The 24,845-nt window shown below is 39.5% G+C and overlaps 1 protein-coding gene across 1 annotated transcript in view; it reads right to left on the bottom strand.

Annotated features, from left to right (window-relative positions):
• The window catches only part of LOC143656430 (uncharacterized), an 88,215-nt gene extending 69,417 nt beyond the window's left edge, over nt 1-18,798 (bottom strand). The window contains exons 1-3 of the mRNA XM_077128565.1: nt 18,742-18,798; nt 18,203-18,258; nt 14,774-14,852 (exon numbers count right to left, since the gene is read on the bottom strand). Coding sequence (XP_076984680.1) covers nt 14,774-14,852; nt 18,203-18,258; nt 18,742-18,798 — 192 coding nt within the window. The remainder of the gene's footprint in view (nt 1-14,773; nt 14,853-18,202; nt 18,259-18,741) is intronic.
• Nucleotides 18,799-24,845: the final 6,047 nt, after the last annotated feature.

The following is a 24,845-nucleotide window of genomic DNA, read 5'->3' on the forward strand; positions in this document are numbered from 1 at the left end:
AGAGACACATGCAAAATATACAGAATGCTGGCTCTTGGCCTAGGGCCCATGGACTTTCTGAACTTGTGTGAAAATTTTGTATGTGCACATTTTCTTGGGTAGATAACAGAGCAAATGATTCTAAAAAGTTAAAAATATCACATGGAGAGAATGATAAGTGTTTCTTGATCTTTGTATCAGGTAAAATAAAATATTGCAACATTGACTTCTTATGATCTTCCATAATCTCAGAAATCAAATGAAAATTAGGTTTTTCTCTTCTCCCCAGGGAAACCTTGGGCCTCTCTCCTGAAAGTATAGCTCAGGATGTCAGATCTGAGAGGACTCTTTTCCCAGGCCAGCACCAGGGGAAAACAGACCCCTTGTGATACACCAGTGATTTCAGATAGCATGGAGTATGACAAATTCAGATAGTGACAGAATGCTCCTTAACATTCTCTTTTGGTTTTCCAATCACAGCAAGTTAATAGTCCCTACTGTTATTTAAAAGATTTTACCACCTCTATAACACCACTAGTCTACTTTATCATCAGGGAAAGCAAGCCTTAAGCTGGGAGTCTTTACAGGCAACTGTATCTGGCAAGAATTGAGTAACGTTATTTCGTTCGTTGTATTTCTTTTTATGAGTATCTTCTACTTCAGGCAAATGATGTTGGTTTTTAATTAATAATTAGTGAAAAAGTTGATTTTATACATAAGTATATTTACTTTAAAAAGAAGAGAAAACTAAGAAAAACATTTATGTTAATAAAAAATATACAGATATATGACAAAAATCCTAAATGTGTACACAACGTATACCTAAGTGTGGTACAGAACACAGAAATGTGGAAAACGTCAGTAAAAGAAATTGCTAAATAAGTCTTTCAAAGTGAGGAAGAGATTAAGACATTCCAAGACAAACAGAAGCTGAAGGAGTTGTCATCACTAGATTGGCCCTACAAAATATGCCGAAATTGAGTTCTGCAAGTTGAAAGGAAAGTATAATAGACAATACATGGAAGCCACACGAAGAAATAAAGATCTCCAGTAAGGATAATGATATGGGTAAATATGAATGCCAGCATACTGTATTTTTGGTTTGTAACTCCACTTTTCGCTTCTTATAGGATCTAAAAGGCAAATGCATTAAATGCAAAGATAAATCAGTGGCTTGGGACTCATAATGTATAAACATGTAATTGTGACAAGAACTACATAAAGTTGGGGGATAGAAAGGTATAGGAACATAATTTGTGTACACTACTGAAGTCAAGTTGGTATTGAAGTGTGGTGGTTGGAGCTACGTACCCCAGAAAAAATTGTGTTTAAACTTAATCCATTCCTGTGGGTGTGAACCCATTGTAAGTAGGACCTTTTGATGAGGTCACTTCAGTCAAGGTGTGGCCCACATCAGTATAGGCCTTACTCCCGTTACTGGAGTCCTTTGTAAGCAGAATGAAATTCAGATAGATAGAGAGAAAGTCAAGGGAAGCAATTAGCTGTGAGGATCAACAGAACCTGGAAGAGATGGGAGAGGCAAGGAGAGTCTGCCAGGGTCATTGCCATGTGATGGAGGAGCCCAGGACCAAGAATCACCAGCAGCCTGCCCCAGTATGTCTGCCTTCGGGAATAAAGCATCGCTTTGATGATACTTTGATTTGGACTCTTCCTAGCCTCAAAACCATGAGCTAACAAGTTCCCATTGTTTAAGGCAACCCATTGCATGGTATTTGCTTGAACAGCCACAGGAACTAAAACACAAAGCAAATAAAATTCTTAAAGATGTGAGATGTTCAACTTGAGCCCCGTGATAACTACGAAGAAACTGTCAGAGAAAATGCAAGCTAATAGAAACAGAAAGTATGGTACAGGTTGCCAGGTGGAGGAGACAGGGGGAATGGGATGTTAACACATAATGGCTGTAGGGTTTCCCTGTGGGGAGATGGGAAAGTTTTAGTAAAGGAAGGTAGTGAGGATATCATAATATTGTGAATGTGACTATTGCCACTGAATGGTGTACTAGGGAGTGGTTGACATGGGAAAATTTATGTTGTATATATTTTCCCACAATTAAAAAAAAGTTTAACTAAATAGACAATGACAAACAGTTGCAATACATGATCCTGAATGGGAACTAACAAGAGAGGAGAAAAAGCTCAAAAGGATATTAGTGAGACATATAAAAATTGAAATACAGACTGTAATCTTTTTATCAATGTTAAATTTTTTACCTTGATAACTATGATATTAAGTAAATATCCCTATTCTTAGGAAATGTGCATAACTGTACTAAGTGATCAAGGAGCATGATGTGTACAACCTGTACTCAGTTTTCAGAAAATGGATTGATAGAAATAGAGATGGACAGATAGATGGATGGATAAATAGAATGATATGGCAAATATGGCAAAATGTTAACATTGGTGGATCTGGATATATGGGGGGATGATAATGTTGGAGTTCTCTGTATGAGATTTAAATTATTTCTGTAATTGTCCTACAAGTTTGAGAGTATTTCAAAATAAAAGGTAAAAAAAAAAAAAAAGGCAATAAACCCAGTCAAGGGTCAGAAAGGGAATGTGCTTAAGATGTACTATGGTTATTTTATGAGAGAGAAAATTGAAGGTTTGGGCATTTTGTAAATTCCATGTAAAATATAGGAAATTACCTCCCCCATATACCAATGAATTCCATATCTAAATCTGCAGCCTTGACTTCTACTCCAAGCTTCAGCCTCTGATATCCCAGAACCTGCAGGCCTGCACCATCCCACCATCACAACTGAACTCAGCATCATGCCTTTCAAACTAATGGTATTTCCTAGCTTAGCTAGGAATTTGTATCCACAAATCGCCCAGCTTGAAATTCAGAAACCTAGATATCCTAAAATCCTCCCTATCCCTCATGCCTCAAACCAAACAGATAAATCAAGGCCAAGAGAGCTGCAGTTCTTGAGTCTGGCAGAGCTTTAGAATGACCGACCTAGGGTGCCTTGTAAAGACACAGAGCCCCACCTCAGACATTCTGATCCAGAAGGAATCTGCACCTGAAAATAAACACACAAAATTTCTCTGCAGAATCTGATCTTCATTGAGATCTGGGAGCCACTAATGCAATGTACACCTCTTCTTCACCATATCTCCTACCAGTACCTTCCTCCTGTTCTTGCTGCAACATCCTGAATTCAGACCCTCATATTCTCACTCGAATATGAAACAGGTTTTGATGCTGCATCCAGCCCCTGCCCATCCTGTCCTTGTCTAATCTATACTTTCTATGACAGATCCATTGATCTGAAATGGCGGTGGTTGAGAACACAGAATTAGAGGAAAATGACCTAAATTCAAACTCCTACTTTGCTAATTATCAGGTCATTAGCAAGTTAGCTCATTTCTAAGACTCAATGTTCTCATCAGGAAAATATTAATGATAAAATCTATTAAATGAATTGAGATGGGATAATATATGTAAAGTGCTTAATCTATGGCCTAGCAAATAGAAAGTTATTAGTATTGGTATCATTGTTTTTGTTGTTTTTACACAAATTCAGTCACGTAATTCCCAAGTTTAAACCCCTCCACATGCTACCAGCCTCCTTTCCTGTCAGCAAATCCCACAGTTAGAACTTCTTGATTCCAATTACCTTTCTCCAGCTTGGCCCTCTCATTACAGCCAGGTGGAAAGTGTCCTCTGATCTTGTACTTATCCTTCTAGATTTCTCCCCATGGCTCATGACTGAGGCCTGCCCACAGTGTGTGGCTCAGCCAAATAGGAATATCTAGTCTACATGATCGATTCATCCTCTGCCCAGGTATTACTGATCCAACTATCAACTAAATAAGGTCAGGTACCCTGACTCAAAATGAAGTTAATAGACACAGTCCTATACATGTTTTACAGGGTGCCCAATCTACCACAAGTATGTGATGTAAATAATTCCTCCCTAAAAATAAAGTTCTGAATGATTCTTGCCTTAGCCAATATCTAAAATTTAAGCTCAGATGGAAGTAAAGATTACAATTCAGAAAGAGAGTATGCTCATTCATTCTTTCATTCAACAAAATTTGGAGTCCAGTGGACTTCGTATAGAATGGCCTCAGTTCCAACTCTAGCTCGACCGCTTTCCACATGTGTGATCTTAGGCAAAGTATATCATGTCGTTGAGCCTCCAGATCATAATCCACAAAAGGAGGAAATAATACCCCTCATAGGGTTGATGGGAGCAGTAAAGAGTAAATGAGTTAATGCTCATTAAGCACTGAGCATATTGTGTGGCTTATACGAGATATTCAACAAACAGTTGCGCTGACACTGTAATGAATAGGACAATAATGATGGTGATGATGATGTCACAACATATCACTGATTTCAAGACATGTTGCAATATCCCTGGAAAGGTAGCCGGGAGAGAAAGGTAGAACCAAACCAAGAGAACCATCACTATAAAAATCAACCCTACAGTAAGATTGACCCTTAAAGAAGGTGATTGATCATTTAAATAGTAGTGTTCAGAAGAAGCAAGTGAGCTGGGAACATCATTTTAGGGATGGGATAGGAGGTGGTCCCGATTGGTTATATCGGCAAGTGCCTTCTTTCATATCAGCAAGTGTCTTCAAAGAGTGTTCACATTCCCTAGCAGGGAGTGGAACATCTTGATTCCAGAAAAGTGCATTGTGGTTGAAGTAGAACCCCAGCTAGTGGCTGGGGAGGCAGGGGAACGAGGAGGCAGGTGGAACCTCTGGGAAAGAGATCAATAGGACCCAACAACATAAATGATGCTGATGATAGCTAACTTTTATTGAGTATCCATAATGGGTTGGGTGCTATGTTAATCCTTTTACAAACATTTTCTCTAATTTTCACAGCAACCCTACAGGTGATTGAGTGCCAGATGTGGAAACTGAGTCTCAGGGGAATTAACAGACTTGCCCAAGATGACACAACTAGTAAGCAAGCTCCTGAGCAGGAGACCAATCATAAGAGCACTTGAGAGGGAATTCCCACTCTCTGAACATGAACCTGTCCTAGGGGCAATTTTGAATTAATTTAAATATGGTGCTCAGAGAAGCACCTACTTCCCATTTTTTTAAGCCCAGGCTTCTTTTTCTTTGGTTCAGGCCAGGCAGGGCTGAGCCTGCTGGTTGCAGGTGGGCCTGGAGCAGGGAGTAGCTTAAGTGACTTAAACAATTATTTCAAACACTAGCCTAGGCACTGTCTGTCCACTGAAGTCCTTTTGAAACAAGAGTTCACTCATAAATCCACTAGACCCTTCTTATCTAGACCCTTATTTAAAAATAAATTCTCCCCACCCGCACCCAAGAATCAATTCTGGAGAAATAATCCAAAATACTTCAGCTATTTTGTCACATTAGTTATTGTTCTAGTTTGCTAGCTGCTGGAATGCAACACACCAGAGATGGATTGGCTTTTAATAAAAGGGGATTTATTTTATTAGCTCTTCAGAGGAAAGGCAGCTAACTTTCAACTGAGGTTCTTTCTTACACAGGAAGGCACAGGGTGTTGTCTGCTGGCCTCCTCTCAAGGCCTCTGCATTCCAACAACTTTCCCTGGAGTGATTTCTTTCTGCATCTCCAAAGGCCTGGGCTGAGCTGCAAGTGCCGAGATGAAGTATGCTGAGCTGCTTGGGCTGTGATACCTTGCGTTCTCTCATTTAAGCACCAGCCAATTAAGTCAAACGTCATTCTTTGCAGCAGGCACACCTCCTAGGCGACTGCAGATGTAATGAGCAACAGATGAGGTTCATGTACCATTGGCGCATGTCCACAGCAACAGAACTAGGCACCTTCACCTGGCCAAGGTGACACCTGAACCTAACTACCACAGTTATAACACAAAAACACACAAACAAAAAACACGGAAAAAATAACTAACAACAGAGGAACAAATAAGTAACTTTGGACACAACTACATGCAAAGAAAGCAGTCTTAAAACTTTATACCATGCAATACACTTATAAAGTTTTAAATGGAATCAAAATGTATTTACTATATTAACAACTTATGTTTTTGCTTAAAGTATAGAAAAACATTTAAAAAAATAAAGAGCCACAGTGTGAACAAAAGTTGACTCTAGGTGGTGGGAGTGGAGACTCTACTGTTTACTTTTCTGCTAATTGACGTTTTACAATATTTTTAATGAGCACAGGATAATTCTCATTGCAAAAAAGTAATAAACTTTCTTTAAAAAAAAATAAAAACAGCAAGCCTCCTGGAAAGTCATAGAGCATTTTGGAGTTGTTTCTGAGTCTGGCTCAGGCCACCATTCTATTTCCTTTGTCAAATAGCCCTGATCCCATGACCCAGGACCCTGGTGGCCTGTGGTAATCTGACTATTAGGTAACTTCCTCAAAGGTCTGAAGGTTATGCCATTTTCTCCACTACCTTATAAAAAGCCTTCGACAGGCTTTGGGCTTCAGAAACTATCAGAATCCAGTCTTCTTCCCAGCAGTCTATTTCAATGGAGTGATGTGGTAAAACATAGGACCACACAAGCAAGGGCTGGTTTTAATCGTTAAACATTTCCCGTTGTGTTTCAGTTCCCTTCTACTCCCTGAAGGGCTCCACTAGAGCTCATCTGTAAACCACTGTTCTCGAAGGGCTCCCAATCCAAGTAGGGCTGCCCCCACAGCATTTCCTGAACAGAAGGAGCCAGGTCACAAGTTGGCATCTGCAAATGATATCTTAGGATCCTTACCTAAGAAGGAAACAGATGCCAGCTTGAGCACAGTGAACATGGAAAATATCAAAGGACCTGTGTTACTGTCTTTCAGTGGTCAGTACATTTTTAAGTCTCTATTCCAAAATTCCTTGGCAGCCAATTTACTACAGTGAGCCAGGAAGGGGAAAATCTGTTCTTACAACATTCCCAACAGCTTAGGGAGAATCCTGTTCTTTCACATACACACACACACACACACACGCACACACACATGCCGCCTGGCTGCAGCTGACTGCACAGAGCCCATCAAACTGGGATCTCTTAATATCTCATGCCTTTCATGTTATTCACTCAGCACCACCTCTGAGATTTAGTTGAGAGCACAAGACACTCAAAAGGGCTTCTTTCAGATCTGTAGGTGTGACGTGCACCTGGCTTTTCCCACCTCCTAAGCACCCCTGATTTGCTGGAGGGGCAGATACAGTCAAATTCAGTTCCATACAGCTGCTCTATATGACTCTACCAAAACCACATCAAAGAATCGGGTGAGGGGTTTCTGGATTACTAGAAAGACCATTGACAAGCAATGGTATTGAAAGTGTGACAAATGCAGTATATGGCCAGAAAAAACTGTAACAGTGTAGGAGGGGCAGGTACATCTCAGGGAAACAAGGATCTAGGGATGTTAAAGAAATCAAAGGAAGAAAGTCTTGTGTAAAATTCAAAAAACAAAAAAACACTCACTGTTTATCTTACTTCAAGTTTGCAGCTGAGAATATAAACAGAGTCAAAATGATATCTCATTTTATGTTATAAGTTTGATGTCTTTTTAATTTTGATAACATGACTCAAGACTCAGGAAAAGAAAAATTAAAGCTGATACAAAACTAATTGGAAAAATATTTTCCAGAGACTGATAACTGCTTTGGTATTAGCTGGTCCTACCTCTTCAGTAAGATTTCCATAACTGTGGCCTTTTCCAGCTCTCACAGGGAAGCCAAACAATCTCAATAGAAATCAGCACCATTTATTGACACTCTTCATTTTACCAGCCCCATGGGGAAACCCAAAAGAAGATTATATATGATTTCTTCCCTTGAAGAGCTGAGGGTCTCAAAACTCTGCATACACAAGCCCTGCCTAAGATTGCAAAAGATCTCAGAGCTTTTTTACAGAGTGAGAAAATGCATATGCATCTGACAATGAAAACAGTGTGGAAGGAGAGTGGTTTTAAGAAGACCCTTCAAATACCTTAAGAACATGTTACTCAAAGTGTGATCAGTGGGAGTTTACCAGAAATGTAAAAGTAGTGCACTCTACCCCAGACTTATAGAATCAGAATCTGCATCTTCACAAGATCCCTACTGGATATGTATGTTCATTGCCAGTTGAGAAACACTTCCTTAAGATTCCTTAATCCCCTTTACCCCCTCAGAATAGATTGAATGCAAAAGGCTTAAAATGTTGGATACAGTAAGACAAGACCCGACTGCCTCACATAGTACAGGAATAGGGTCAATTTTTTGTTTATAAAAAAAAGTGAAGCATTTCAGAAAGTGCAACAAAACTAATCAAACAAGTACAGGAAGAGGGGAAATGGGGGGTTCAGTTACTGATAAGCTTGATATGACTCAAGAGTGGCTGTGGCTATCAAAAGAAAAAAAAATGTGAAAAGCAAGCAAATGCAAGAGCTAAGACTGTAAGAGCATGGTATCTAGATCAAGGAAGATGACTGCCCTGCCCTACCTTATACTGTTAAACTGTACCTTGAATACATTCAGTTCCAGATATCACACTTGAGTAAGATAAAGGCAAACAAGAACATGTCCAGTGGGGAGGAATCAGGATACTGAAGGAAACTGAAATCATGTCATTGGAGAAAAATTACTGAGGAACTTGGAGATGTTAAACTCATAAGAGGAGAGAATTCGTGAAAAAAGCTTTAAAAATATGGAGGAGTGTCATATGCATATATAATAAACACTTGGTCTGTGGACAAGAGCTTGAGAACCATTGACCAAGATATTTAAGGACCATTCAAATCCAGAACTCCATGATTTATGGGTTTCACTGGCTCTTAAAAGCATCTTCTGCAAACACCAACAAGGCAGAGAAGCAGGTGTCATTCTCCTCATGATACAGAAGAGGAAAATATCATACAGCTAGTAAGTGATGAAATGAAATCTAGAATGAAGCTTTTTGTGCCTCTCTAGACAGTATGCTTCCATCACCCAGCTTCCTTTGAAACTCCCACCTTGGTAAACATTTTAATTTAAAAAAAGGAGCTAAAAGCTTAGAACAAGAAAACTGATTGTGTTTTTTTTCTATCTTGGGATCCAATACATTAGCCACCAGCCGCATGTGACTCTTGGGCACTTGAATTGTGGATGGGGAACTGAAGAACTGACTTTTTATTTTCATTTAATTTAAATTACTTTACATTTAAACCCTGATCTTCAATTCAGTTATTGGAAAACTTTAGGTATACTTGGAACAACTTTTTCAACTGTAAACTTTATGAAATCTAAATATTATTTCCAACGACAACTTAATGTCCTAATTTGCATGTGCTGTAAATGTAAAATGCATCCCAGATAGCAGACTTACATGAAAAAAAGAATATGAAATATCTCAGTAATTTTTTAATTTATTACGTGATGAAATGATGATGCTTTGAATATATGGCATTCACTAAAATACATTATTAAAATGAATTTCATCTGTTTCTTTTTACTTTTTTAATGAGGTGATTAAAATTGTATTTATTATATAAGTGGCTCACATTACACTTCTGTTGGACAGCCCTGTTCTATATTGTTCCAAGAGAGCATATTATTTTTATTTCTTTGTTTACATTCAAAAAGGAACTGAAGCCTCTCCAAGCTGAGGCTGCCAGTACTTAAGTTTTCTGGTAAACATACCTAACTTAAAAAAGAAAGAAGCAAATTCTGCTCGGAACAGTAAGGTCTCCAGCATTGTTCCCCATCCTCACCCCATCAAGTATCGCAGAAATCTGAGTACAGCTGCATTCTTAGAAACCCATGGTTTCCCTACTCTGAGATCATCCCAGACAATAAAACAGGGCATTCCTGAGTGTATGAAACACAGAGATAAATTTCCTCTGATTCCTGCTCCCTTATTTCAGGTGGGTGGTGTTTCCTTACGTGGTTCACGTCTTTTGCTATTATACTGTTTGTCCTTTCTGCAACTGGTCACAGAAAAGAAACAACAGGAAGCAGTAAATGCCATGCTATATTCACTTAAGAACCTGTGTTAGTAATGAATTGCAGAAAGCCTAGTGCTTCCAACTTCTCCTAAATTAAGAGCCAAAACTCATAATTTGGGATTATGGTTTTTTAAACTTTAGAATACCTCATTCATTTCATCCTCTTCTCCACCTGGCTAGCTAGCTCCTGTTCATCCTTTGAAACCCAATTAAGACTTTTATCTTACAAGAAACCTTCCCATATCTCAACTGTTAAGTCTCAATGTCCTTTTCTCTACTTCCATCATACTGTGTGCTCCTTCTTTCATATACATCATTACTCCTTAAGTTAAAGAATTCCTAGTATCGCCTAAGTTGCCTAAAAGTCTTAAGGTAAAGGTCAAAATGCATATCCTACCTCCTGAGCAGTCCAACAAAATTACTTGCTTAGGGATAAGTAAGGGGCTAGCTAGAGTCTATAGTGGTGTTTCCCAAAACCTCAACTACTCACATGCCAACTTCGTACATGAGTTCTTCTTGAACTCTTATTAATATTTGTCTTTAAACCAACTCATTTTTAATTTAAGTAAAGCTATTTAAAGAAGCTTCATATCACAGCCATAAATGTAAAATTAGTATTTTTTCATATGCAGTAAAAATGCATATCAAATTCAAAACATGTATTCAGGTACCACTCCAAATCCTCACTCCTACCAGCAATGGTGCACCCATTACACAGAGGAATAGTGGTCTAGAAAATCAGTGACAGACCAGATGGAAGTCTAAAAGCATGGATACTAGTCTGTGAAAGATTTCACCAAGAACTGATCATCAGGGATTTAAGAAACAAACAGAGCTTCTTTAAGACAAAAATCGTCTGTGAACCATGGCCCACTGACACGCAGATCACCTCTCTGGACTCAGGACCAGGGATGGGTTGGGGAGAAGCAGGGTTCAGGAATCCAGGAAAAGCAGAATGAGCTCAAGAAACTTGTTCACCATTCCACCTCACCCCCAGCATCAGCTCCCAGAAGAGGCATCTGAGTGAGCAGCATACTGAAATTGGTGGCATGGATAAAGATTTACCTGAGAAGCAAAAGGAAACAAATATACAAGGTTTGATGTGTAGCTATAGTGTGCCACACAGCACAGAGTGATGAGATGAGCCTCTGCAGTACTTTTTTCTCCCCATCCCCTTCACCAAAGATCTTTCAGTTATAGTTTCAGAAACCCCCTTGACTCAAGTTCGGCAGCTAAAACATTAGCTTGGCTTTTTCTTCTAACGTCTCTTTCTCATTTGGACTACAAGTTTTAGTACAATGTATTTGTTTTTTCTCAGTACACATGAAATGAAACAAAACTTCTCTTTTGGGAAATACGATCTTAAAACTCTAGCGTCTCAAATTTTCTTAAAATTCCTTAGGTACATACTGATTATAGATCGAAACTACAGTGTATTGTTTGTGCATGAGTTTATTTCAACCACCTTTCAAACAGAAAGATATAAGAACTGTCGAACACAAGTTTTTAAAAAGTTAATTAAGTAAATATTGCTTTTTTAAAAGGGAACAAGGCAGTTAAGATGGGAAACAAAGGGAGAGTTTCTGGTAGCTAAATCAGCAAGTAGCAAACAGTTTCCTTCACACCAATTAAAACTAACGGTGCCACAAACAGGTTATTTTGGAGGCAGATTTCCACGAACTCTCAATCACCCTCAGGGCAGTTAACAGAAAATTACACCCATATATTCTTAGAAATCAACTTGGTTCTCTCCTCCCTGCGTAGCACTAGGGCGTTAGTCTTCCTCTTTGAGGTGGTATATATTAAATACACTTGGCTTGATGTGAAAATGTTAGGGGATTTTTGCATATTTCCCCAGCCTAGATGCACAGATGCTTTTAAAAAATGTTTTTGCAGAGGTAAGTAATGGTTTGACTCATGCTCCAGATAATCTTTTTGAAAAGTGAAGATATTGCTCTAAAAATCAATAGTTCTTTATAAGGAAAGGATTATTTTCTTGGTAGGAAAAAAATACGGAGAGTAGTCATTTTCAAGAGTAGAGCTGTTCTCTTTTTATTCTTTTGCCTGAAATATTTGACAAATACTCCTTTCCCAGGTCCCTTGTAAAATAAGAAAGTAGCATTAGTTACTCTCACAGAAATTAATAACCAGAGAAACTAATGTTCTAATAAGTGGCACAGACCCAATGGGCAGCTAAAACAATTTGTAAAAGGGTCTGTAAAATTAACTTTCAGCGTTGTGCTCTATTAGCATAGAGTCCTTCACATTCATGTTTTCTACTCTTGTAAGGACTTTTGTATTCATTATATCCTTTCGGTTTCTTTTGAAATAACAAGACAGCAGAGAACCAGGGAGAAATCCTGCCCCTTTAATCTTTCGGCCAAATGAAAATAGCAAACGGTAGTACATATGCATACAGTATATCTGCCCTACAAGTTAGACTGTCTCATATCCCTGGCTTTTTGCTACTTTGGTAGCTAATACTTCACTTAAATGTGATCCAAACAAAAACTTGCTGACACTGTATTCTCTAATAACATTTCTTTAGGCTGTTCCGTAAATAATCACCACTTTATGCAATCCTTTGAAGGAGATATCATTATTTCCTTTTTACTTAAGGGAAATGACTTAGCTTACATTATATGTGTAGGGGTCACACAGGCAGAACTGAATAGAGAAGAAATGGAAGTCAACTTTGTCAAAACCTCAGAGCTGGCATCTTCTCCTCTCTCCAAAACTCTTCAAGGGAAGTTGTGGAGCTCCAAGGTCACTCCCCAGCCATAGATTTTACTCAAATGTGGACAGGCTAAGAAACACACCACAGCTACAACTACAAAAAGATTATCCAAAACAATCCAACAAGCAATTAAGTGCTTCATGCAAAGATTGTTAGCTATTCATTATTACACTCAGAGGCAACCACTCTGAATGGACCCCAAATTATACCCAAAGATGGTGCTCACCTTCCAAAGACTTATGATCCAAAGCCAATTCTATTTGGGCAGAAATGTGCTTTTGTACACACATATGTTTCCTATTCGACTTGCACTGTCCAGAAGTCTGATACCTCCTGGAAACATCTGATATCGCCTCTCTGGCTGATGCAAAGTAACAGTCTCACCCTCTCTCTAATCTTGCTCTTATTTTGGATGCACAGCCCCAGGATTAGAAGGCATTGTCTAATGCCTTGGGACTGCAATCAATATCAGATTGCATCTGAAAATGCAAAGGTGAGTAAGCAATACTGCTTAAGAATAATTATTCACTTATGCAACACTTAACACATATGGGTGCTCAGCAAATATTTGTGGAGTTGAAGCCAATAATTAAAAAAAAAACTATTGAAAAGAAAGATTTCCTCAGGACATATAGCAATGTAAAAAGCCACAGTGAATAATTGAAAAATGAATGTACTTTTGTTTAGACTTATAGAAAAAGTTGAAGAGGATTTAAAGATAATCAAATCACATGAGCAAGCTGAGGTCCCAAGACATATGCCCAAGCTCACAAAGACAGTTAGTGGCCAAAGCAGGTCATGAGTCAAGAATGCCACATTTGGTTTAGTGCTCTTTCTAGGACCTTCTCATTCAGAAATTCCATTTTTAAACTGAGCTCCATAATACTCTCAAATTGTGGCTATTGCAAAATAGATTTTTAGGTATACACATATTTAGACCCTCACATGCAAATGCTTAAAAATTGTTGGCTATATCTTTGAGCCAAGACTTTGAGTCAGGAGACCTGAGTTCTATTCTCAGTTTTTAACTAACCACTTTGAGGGTTAGTCACTTTACCACGCTGGGTATTAGTCTCTTGAACTGTAAAATAAAGAGGTCAGATGTATCTGTTAAGTTACAATTGACCAGAAAAACCAAACTGACATAAGTATTTTAAAATGTTAGTTTTTATCTCTTATAACTAAAAAGCCCAGAAGCAAACATGTTTCAGATGTGGATTAACCCAGGGGCTTAAATCATGTCCGTAGGACCTAGGCTTCTCTCACTAACTGCTGTGTTCTTCTGCATTGCCTCTGCTTTCAGGACCCATGTGTCATAAGTGGCTGCTAGCTACTCTAGGCCTACATCTTTCCGAATTCAAGTCCTTTGGGAAAGAGGACATACTTTTTTCTCAATAATCACTGCAAAAATCTCATTTTGTCTCATTACCTGTGATTGGATAAGCACCCCTCACTAATCTGATTACTGTGCAGAGAGCTGGATATCAGACTGGCCAGGCTTAATTAAGTAGGGGTCAAAGTGAGGGAAGATAAGAATAGTCAACTCTACCAGAAACACACATACCTGGAGTGGGAATGGTGTCAGTGCCTCATAGAAAAATCAGAGTATGTTTATTAGAGGGGAGAAGAGCTGCTGGTCAGGCAAAATTAACAACTACACTGGACAAAATGCCTCATAGTTTGCTTGTATATCCATTGATTTCTGACCTCTGAGTTCTTCGTTCTGTTAATGTCTAACCTAAGATAAAGGAGTATATGAATTGTTAGGAGGAGCCTCAGCACCTCTGTGTGTACCAGAGACAGGCAATTTTTACACCACTACTGCCATGGTCGGGACTAGTAACTAGTCCTTTGCCATGGGCCCCACCCTTGGTAGTTTCCAATTTCCTTATTGTACTTTGCTATGCATGCCACTTTGCCTTGTACACACTCTTCCTTTTTCCTGGAATGCCCTTATCATTCCACGTTTCTCTGGAAAAATGTATACTGATCCTTCAAGATCTGACCCAAACATCACATTCCCTGGGAAATAGTCCCTTATGGGAGCTCTCTCTTCAAGTGAGATTGACCACCCAATTGTGCATAGACCTTCCAACCTACCCAGACTGACGTACATATCATACTGTATAGTACTCATTTGTTTACATACCTTCTTTGAGAATATTAGCATCTGGAGGACAGGGACCATGCCATATTCATCTCTGTATTCCCAGGACCAAGTACAGTGCCTGAAACATAGCAATCATTCAATAGATTTTGTGGAATTAATCAACAAACTCTAGTTCGTTGAACTAGAACATTTCCGACTACTATCCTGCCACTTAAAACGTAATTGTCTTTTTTTGTTGTTGTTGTTTAGAAACTGTCTATATTTTAATGATCTGAGTTAGTAACAAACAAATATAAAAAATTGTCTCCCACATTTCCGTACATTGTGCTATAGGCCACTTGAAACTCTGGACTACAAATGCAGAAAGTTTCTTAGTATCTTTAGCTTCAATTATTGTCACTTATAAATAAAGATGATTTGTGAAAATATGCATTTGTGAACAGATAGGTTCCAAGTTGTACATGTAAGACAATGCACAACCAATAGAGTACATTGTTCATCTATGTAGTTCCGTGTCAAGTGCCACTGACACAGTTAGATGCACTCATCCTGGAACATTTCACATTGTTTGAAAAGCACTTTTGAGAAACTGGTAGAAATACAGTTAAAAACAAAAATTGTACTGTATACAGATATAATAAATTTTGGAATCTGTACATCTGAAGGAAATTTTGGGAAAGCTCCTTCAACAACCCTCCTGCTTTATTGGTTTTATGGGTCTATCTCAAAAGTCATGGGTTGAAATATATCTGCTTTATAAGAAATAAATATGCATATATATATATATTTTAAGAATTCCATGAGATTGACATTTTACCTTTTCTAGAGTGTCTTTCAGCCTCTAATTGTTTTATTTTATTTGTTCATCACATAGTTGTATATTCATCATCATGATCATTTCTTAGAACATTTGCATCAATTCAGAAAAAGAAAAAAAGAAAACAGAAAAAAATTCACACATACCATACCCCTTTCCCCTCCCTTTCATTGATCACTAGCATCTCAATCTACTAAATTTATTTTAACATTTTCCCCCCTAGTATTTATTTATTTTTAATCTTTATGTTTTACTCATCTATCCATAAGCTAGATAAAAGAAGCATCAGACACAAGGTTTTCACAATCACACAGTCACATTGCGAAAGCTATATTATTATACAATCATCTTCAAGAAACATGGCTACTGGACAGCGCTACATTTTCAGGCAGTTTCCTCCAGCCTCTCTGTTACACCTTAACTAAAAAGGTGATATCTATTTAATGCATAAAAATAACCACCAGGATAACCTCTCAACTCTGTTTGGAATCTCAGCTATTGACACTTTATTTTGTCTCATTTCGCTCTTCCCCCTTTCAGTTGAGAAGGTTTTCTCAATTCCTTGGTGCTGAGTCCCAGCTCATTCTAGGATTTCTGTCCCACATTGCCAGGAAGGTCCACACCCCTGGGAGTCATGTCCCACGTAGAGAGGGGGAGGGCAGTGAGTTTGCTTGTCATGTTGGCTGAGAGAGAGAGGCCACATCTGAGCAACAAAAGAGGTTCTCTTGGGAGTGACTCTCAGGCCTAATTTTAAGTAGGCTTAGCCTATCCTTTGTGGGGTTAAGTTTCATATGAACAAACCCCTAGATTGGGGGCTCAGTCTATTGCTTTGGTTGTCCCCACTGCTTGTGAGAGTACCAAGAATTCTCCGCTTAGGGAAGTTGAATTTTCCCCCTTTCTCACCATTCCCCCAAGGGGACTTTGCAAATACTTTTTTATTCACTGTTAAAATCCTTCTGGGATTTATCAACATCACTCTGGACAAACCTACAAAATCTCATGCCCTACTCAAGGTTCCATGTACTTATGGTGTTCTATTAAGCTGTCCACATAAGTTATATTAGGAAATGCATCAGTCAAAATATAAATTTTGTACCAAATAAACATTTTTGCTTTAGTTACACATAAATTAAAGTTTTAAAATATTAATTACCATCTATATTTAGCACCCTGCATTATTGACATGCCTTTTTTCTTCCTCATGCAAAACATTTTTAAATTTGTACATTTAGTTACTATCATTATACACTCTAGGCATTCCTAGATTATACCATATCAGTCTTTATCATCTATCTTTCCTTCTGATTTCACTTGTGCCCCCAGGCCTCCTCCCTCTATCATTCTCACATTCAGCTTCATTCAGTGTTCTAACATTATTGTATCACAGTTAGGTAGTATTGTGCTATCCATTTCTGAATTTAGAAATAAATATGTATATTAAAAGAAAAATGATACGTTTTAAAATTTGAGAAAAGTTTTAAAAACAGTTATAAAGTCTATCTACATACTTTCATTTTTGAAGTTCAGAATTTTTTTTTTAATTTAGAAATTTAAGGTATTCTAAAAATTTTTGAAACCATTTTAAAACAAGATTTTTCTATCTACCAATGTTTCCTATTTGATAATATAATGGAAAAACAGGCATTTCCTATTGTAGACTCACTGCAATAATTTATAAATCATTATACATTTACAATTTTGTTAGAGTCAAATAAATGAAAACTGGATTATAATGAAAATAAAGACAAGAAGGCCCTCTCCAGTCACATATCTGAACCAAAACACAAACATAATGATTTTCTTTCATATTAATTTATTTCCAGATCTCTGTAGTCAAGAAAATTGAATCCTTCTTTAAAATGTTTTCCATGGGCTTTGGCAATATGTGCTTTACCTCTTTAACTCTATCTACAATCTAAGGTATTTCTATGTCATAAATTTCAAACTCCCTGGCAAGATATAATTGCTAACCAGCTAGTATTTATTTAACTTCATACAAAGAGAGGATGCATATGTAGTTGTCATAATAGTCCCACTTTTCTGTAGGGCCTGAGGTTGATGTTTTATGGCTATGTTATATGGACCAAATGAGATAAACGGTGCAACATTAATAGTGTCTCCTTTAGGTATTATCATAGGACTGGCCCCCAATATTATGCAAACTCTTGTTTTACCAACATGAGTATAATTGCAAACAGTTGTATTTTATATGAGTATATTATATATATATTATATATGAGCATATAATAATAAACTCATTGTTTTATATAATATTATAAAACTTTATATATAAACATTATATAATGATAAACTCATTGTTTTTATATAGGAAGAATTAAATTTAAATGGGCATTGAAAAATGCCTAGGGCAGGAAAAGACAGGCGACATGCAATGAGTGGGGGCAGGGCATTGCCCTTGTCTTGGTTACAGAAGTGTCTAAACAAACGTCTGATGACATCTGCTGCTGCCAGCAAGGAAGAGTCTCCAAAGCACTGGTCCCTGGAATAACTCTCATGATTCACAATAGCTGGGTAAGGCTGAGTCTGAGAGGCAGCAGTACTGACTTGGTTGTGGTTACTACTTCTTAGGGCTCATTTAAAATGTTGACCACCAAGTTATTGCCAGTCTTGCTTAAGGCTAAGGAACTTACCGAGAGGTACTATCCAAGCTTGATGAGGTTTCATTGGCCTGACTCACTGTCCATGACTTGGAAAAAAACAACAAACAAACATTCAGAAAGATGTATCCATGTTTACTAAAAGAGTTCATTCAGTATTGAAATAGTAATGCTATTATCATTGCAAAGCCACTTTGAGACCACACACTGCGCCACTGGAAAAGAGTCTTTTTTTGGCAGACAACCATCAACAGAGCCTCTTAAGAGTTATAGCCTCATGCTACTGCTATGGAAACTCCACCTTTAGTTTCTTTGAATGAAACATGCTCTCTCTCAAATCCAGGCTTGTTGCATACCGGTCCCTCTTCCAGGAACGCCTTTCTCCCGTTCTTTCCCTCATCCCCTTCCTCCCAATTTCGATATAGTATCGAAATCTTATTTTTCCTTTAATTCACAGTTCCCCAAGGATGACTCCGGTGATCTCTTGGATTAGGTCATACCCCCTTGCATCCTGAACTTTCCCTTCCCTAATACTTGCACACCCATAATTATTTGTTTAATGTTTCCCTTGCCTGGTTGATTGCAAACACCATGAGGGCCAGGACTCTTTCCGTCTTGCTCACAGCCATGATCAAGGAAAGAAGAGTGTAGAGTAGTTTGATTAAATTTGGGGAGGGTGCAGAGGAAGTTTTCTTTATGCATATACAAATAAGAAAGGAAGGGGATATCTAGAAAATAAAGATGAGTTAGGGACAAAATTAACATTCAAATATATAGGAAGTCCCTTTTATGTACCAGGCCCTGAGTCATGATATGCCCATAGCTGAATATGAAATATGTAGGCCACCTGCCTCTTTAGATTTATGCAGATGTTTGAGCTCTTTGTTTTGCGCATTATTGTTTTTATATTCTTTCAAAACTACTTCAATCAACAAACATTCATGGAGTCACTGCTAGGTGGTCAGCACTGCGCTAAGTAATGTGTATTTTAAAAGCTATGCTTTATCCCTGCCCTGTCTTCACATTTCAACTTGCCACATCCTTCCTAGAAATTCAGTTGCTTGTGCATGTGTGTGTATGCTTTTCATTTTCCTTTTAAATCAGCACTCTGTGATCATAACACATTTTGGTACTGTGTTAGATGAGTGTTCTAGTTTGCAAGCTGCCGGAATGTGATACACCAGAAACGGAATGCCTTTTAAAAAAGGGAATTTATCAAGTTGCAGATTTACAGTTCTAAGGTCATAAAAATGTCCAATATTAAAGCGAGGCTATAGAAACATCCAATCTAAGCCATCCAGGGAAAGATACCTTGGTTCAAGAAGGCTGATAATGTTCAGGGTTTCTCTCTCAACTGGAAAGGCATATGGCGAACATGGTATCATCTGCTAGCTTTCTCTCCAGGCTTCTTGTTTCATGAATTTCCCTTGGGGGGTGTTTTCCTTCTTATTCCAAAGGTCTCTGGCTTCATGGGCTCTGTAGCTTTTTTCAAAATGGCTCCCTCTTAAAGGGCTTCAGTAAGCAACCCCACCTTGAATAGGTGGAGACACATCTCCATGGAAACCATCTAATCAGAAGTCACCACCCACACTGGGTGGGTCACACATCCATGGATAATCAAAAGCTCCCACCCAGCAACATTGAATGAAGGTTAAATAACTTGGCTTTTCTGGGGTACACAACAGATTCAAACTGGTATAAATGAAGAAGCTGAGACAGGTGCTAACATGATTCAAATCAACTCATGTTCTACAAAGCTTTATTTATTTCACATCCCACCTCATTGTGACACCACCACCTTTGCAGCACAATGGAAGATAATGATCAAATCCAGTATCTTGAATAGAAGATACAAAACTGTAAATCTATTTTCTTACAGTAAAAAAAAATGTTAATCCCCATCCAAATATTAGAGCCCCTGCTATCTTACAAATACTCATATTTTATATCTTCATTGTCCTACAAAAAGAGGAAGATGATAAAAGAATTTTTAAATTTGGAAATTGGTATTTTTCTCCAGAAACTAGTGCTGGAGTTAGGAGGAGGGGTGGGTAACAAAAATCCTCTCTCCCCAAATTCCTGTGCTCTGATGGAAATGCTCCATGGAGTTTGGAGTGATATGATTAGACATAGAGTTTTGCAAATTCTCAAGATGCCAGAAAAGTAACATTACCAAGGCAGAAAATGTAGGTTGAATGAGGATTTCAAACAAGCTTATGTTTACCTAATAGATGACAGGTTTTCATCTATAAGATGTGTTAATTCTGTAGAAATAAAGGAGTTTGGGGTGACTCAACTAGATAAAATCAGAGAGTAAGAGAGAACTCAATATGTGCCATTAGTGAAAGGAGACATTGGGGATAACCAGCCTCCCAGAGATGAGGAAAGCTTTTAAAACCTTAAAGAAAATCAGTCATAATTCAATGGACTTCTGTGTCCAAGGTGTACTCCAGAGGCAGAGTTTCTACCTGAGACCAAAAAGTGATCCTTATGCCCAGGATGAAGAGATAGGGGTCCAAATACATGCTGAATAAGAGAAAAATATCTGAGAATGCTGTAAACTCAGTATCACCTACCTAATTCCCCCAAGACTGAATCACATTTTACTAAATATAATGTGCATGCCTCTTAACAATTGACAGGTATGCTGTATTGCACTGGACATTTGTGAGGGGTGTACCCCATTACTCCAAGAGATGTTGTTTTGGTAGGACAGTCCCCATGCACGAGGCTATGAGAAAGTGATAGTAGCAGAAAAGTGATAATAGGACCATGCTAATGAATGTAAAACTTGGGGAATACCCAACCCCCCAAAAAGAGGGTATTCCATCACAGAAGCTTCTGCCTCACTTCTAAAAAAAAACCCTCTAACATCAGAAAGTAGTTTCAGTTAAATTTTAAAGGGAGGTAGGGTCTATTAATAAAGGTCTTTTCCCTGGTCGGAATCCTATTTGCCTACCCTCCAGAAAGTCTAAAAGATTTTGGACATTATAAAACTGCAATTTGCAGAGTCTAGTAACCTTCTTCCCCATGGTTATGAATCATCAGGAGAAACTTGGAAGACTTGACTAGGTTGGCAACCTTTGTTCAGGGCATATTATCAGTTAAGTTCCGCAAATGATCCAGGAGCTGGAGACATCCCTAACACTGGAGAGAAACTTGGTGGGTGGCCTGGAAGGGAGTCTGGGCTTTGAAATAGAAAGACACAGAGATGGAGCTGCTTCTGATCATGACAAGCTGATGAGGGAGGCACTCAAACTCCAGGGAAGGATGCCAGTCTGCATCAAGACAATATAATCACTAAAGTGAATTGGTCCAGGTGCCAATTCACATTGTAAATGAAGAATCTTGGCTTTGTCAAAGGGAAGCCCTGATTATCCTAGGGAAGTTTACAGATACACTGAAGAGCACAAAATAAATAGATAAAAAATGTAAGTAACAATAAAAACTAGTATATATTATAAATATATATACATATATATTATTATGTATATTATATATATAGTATATATTATATATACATATATACAGAGTGATTTTCTTATGTATACATATACACACAGAGTAAATCATCCCACAAATGATCGTTTTAAATCCTCACAACTCCAGGGACAGATTTCTTATGAAGTTAGAAAGGAGATGATTAAATGAAAATTACTCTCATGGCCACTCTGCACTTGATGAGACCACCCCAAGGAGAACAGCCCTGCTCCTCCCACTCTCCACACAGGAGGCAGCCTGAGTCCAGATTCTTCACACCCCAGTCCCCACACAGTGAGCCTGCCCACACACGGCTAGGTCAGATCCCACATCAGACCCTCAGAGTCACAAAATGACTCACTCTGTCTTTGGAGTACTTATGGTAGATTAATTCTAATCATAGCTTTCATTCCTATAATCCCCATATGCCAAAAGTCCATTTACCTCCCCTGTGCTTAACCCATTATTACCCTTACTTCACTTCTTTGGCTTTCCTCTCTTCAAACAACTATGCTCTCTGAAATCTTCTTCCTTAGTGTAAAAGAAAAAACCTCCCATAAGCTCAACCTCATTAGTCTCATTAGTCTCAGAATTTCACCTATCAAAGAACTCAGGGGTGGTAGGGTGACAACTTACTGGCTCCTTATGGCACTTTGGAATCTTCACCCTTCCACCTTGATATCCATGCATCTGACAGTACCATCTTATACATTCCCATATTTCTATCATCTGCTGACCTCCTGGTCCCATTCACTCAAGACATAATAGTTATCTTCTCCCCTCAACCCTAATTTCTACAGATGTCCTAGAAGATTTGGGTATCTTTGTGGACAATCCATACTGTTCCTTGACCTCAAATACACAATAACATATCTCACATCCCTCAACTTATGCTCTTGCACACTACCAGGAATATATCCTGAACCTAATCACCAAGAATGGTTCCAGACCCCAAATCTTAAATGCAAATATTCCATTCTCTAACCCAGCTGCATTTCCTCTTGTGTTCTCAGATCCTCATTTGCACACACTCACTCTTCAAAATCATTGAGTCCTCCAGCTCCTGGATCTTCATTTCCTTGTAGTCCATTAACTTTTCCCTACACAGACTACAAGTAGTTGGCCATCTGAACTACCTGCTCACCACCACCCTCAAATCCATGGACATCTCTGTATTGCAAGCACCTGGCAAATTCCCAACACAGGATCGATGTTATTCCAGCACCTAAGAGGCTGAGCACTCCTAAGTGAAAAGTTGTAACTATTCAGATTCTTGTGCCAACAAACGTATGGTTACTGACCTCAGTGCTTTAGTACAATCCTTTTACTTTTTCTTGACCAACTCTCCTATTCTTCTTGGTAATTATTTTGAAACTCTATCAAGGGAGTTAATGGAAAGATGGTGAAATAGGATAGGTCAAGTTCATCCCTGCTCCAAGAACAGCTAGAGGAGGGACAGGAAGGCAACTGAGACAGTGATCCAGTGTGTAAGGTTCTTCTACACCACATAAGGAGGCCCTGGTTGCAAAAGCTGAAGATTTGAGACATAGAGAACTGGAGACCATCCAGCTAGCACAAACAGCCTAATGTACCCCTTTCCTAACGGAAGGCCCAAGCCCTCAGGAGTGCACAGACAGGAGACAGGGAAAAGAGAGTAATCCAAGCCACGTTCCTTGAACATGCTACCCTCACACATGCTGCCCCCACCCCTTGGGTGCACACACACCTGCCCCAGCCCTACGTACCTCTTCTACTCAAGCTCACAGTCTCACCCGGTTTCCTCCTAAGACATGCACACACACACAAGCACCCAGCCCCTCTACTCCCTGCCCTCTTCAGACTGTCCCCTGCACAACAGGCTGTGGGTGCTCACTTTCAGGCTGGGGCCACACCCGCTTCCATACAGTCAAGCAAACCCGCTGCCCAGCCTACCCACCCCAGCTCTGTACACACAGCATGTGGGCCCCACAGATTTGTGCATGTTGCACAACCCCCCACACCTCCCAGTTCTAGGCAAGCCTTGACCACCACATCTGCACCACAACAGCACCCAGCCCTAACAAGCACAATCCCGCCCACTGTCCCTGAGCTCTGCCCACGCACACACCAGGGCCCTGCCACCCAAGACCGTGCGCACGTATCTGTGCGCCAACCATTTTACCCCTACCCTTCATCCCCCTGCCCCGCACACGTGCACACACTTATCCCACCCCCCAACACAAGCACCCTGCTCCCACACCTGACAGATGCTTATGTGAGCATCTGTGCCACACAGTCCCCACCCTGCCCATGCATGCACCCCTGCCCCACCCAACCCTACAGCCTACCTATGCATGGCTCCAGGGCCCCGCCCACCCATCACCTGTCCCTGACCCACTTCCCAGCAACCCCTGCAATCTGTGTCCCACACCTACACACTAGTACATCTGCATCCCAGCCTCCCTGGTCCCCTTCCCCAGTGCAAGAGCACAGCATACCCTGCCCTCCCTGTGCCCGGACCTCTGTGCCCCATACCCCACATCCTGACACTCACGATCCCCATGCTTCACTCACCCACCCACATTCTGCCTGTACACCAGCCCCCATGCATCTGTGGCGCACCCCCATCAGATGTCCCTCATGCCGCAGGCTGCCCCTGTGCTCCAAGGCCTGCCTGAGATGCCCTTCACCCATAAGGCCCCCACACCTCACCTCCACAACCCCACATCCTGCACCTCACACTCACAGGCACCAGCATAGCATCCCAACCCGTGCCTATACCTGCACTGCAACCCATCACCCCACTGTTGTGCCTACCCATGCCCAGTATCCTGCTCCACACTCATCCTGCAAATACAGATCTTTAGACTACTGAAGGAAATCAATTTCCAAAGTAACTCTATAAAGATATTTACATGTGTTATAGGCAAAAGAAGATCAGTAAGCATACTGTCTAGTTTGCTAGCTGTAAGAATGCAACACACCAGAGATGGTTTGGCTTTTGATAAAAAGGGATTTATTTAGTTAATGTATAATTCTTCAGAGGAAAGGCAGCTAAGTTTCAGCTGAGGTTCTTTCTTATGTGGGAAGGAACAAGGCGATCTCTGTTGGCCTTCTCTCCAGGCCTCTGGATTCCGACAACTTTCCCCAGGGTGATTTCTTTCTGCATCTCCAAAGGCCTGAGCTGATCTGCGAGTGCCAGGATGAGTTATGCTGA

This window comes from Tamandua tetradactyla, chromosome 2 (assembly GCF_023851605.1).
Source record: "Tamandua tetradactyla isolate mTamTet1 chromosome 2, mTamTet1.pri, whole genome shotgun sequence".
In the NCBI taxonomy this organism is placed as follows: domain Eukaryota; kingdom Metazoa; phylum Chordata; class Mammalia; order Pilosa; family Myrmecophagidae; genus Tamandua; species Tamandua tetradactyla.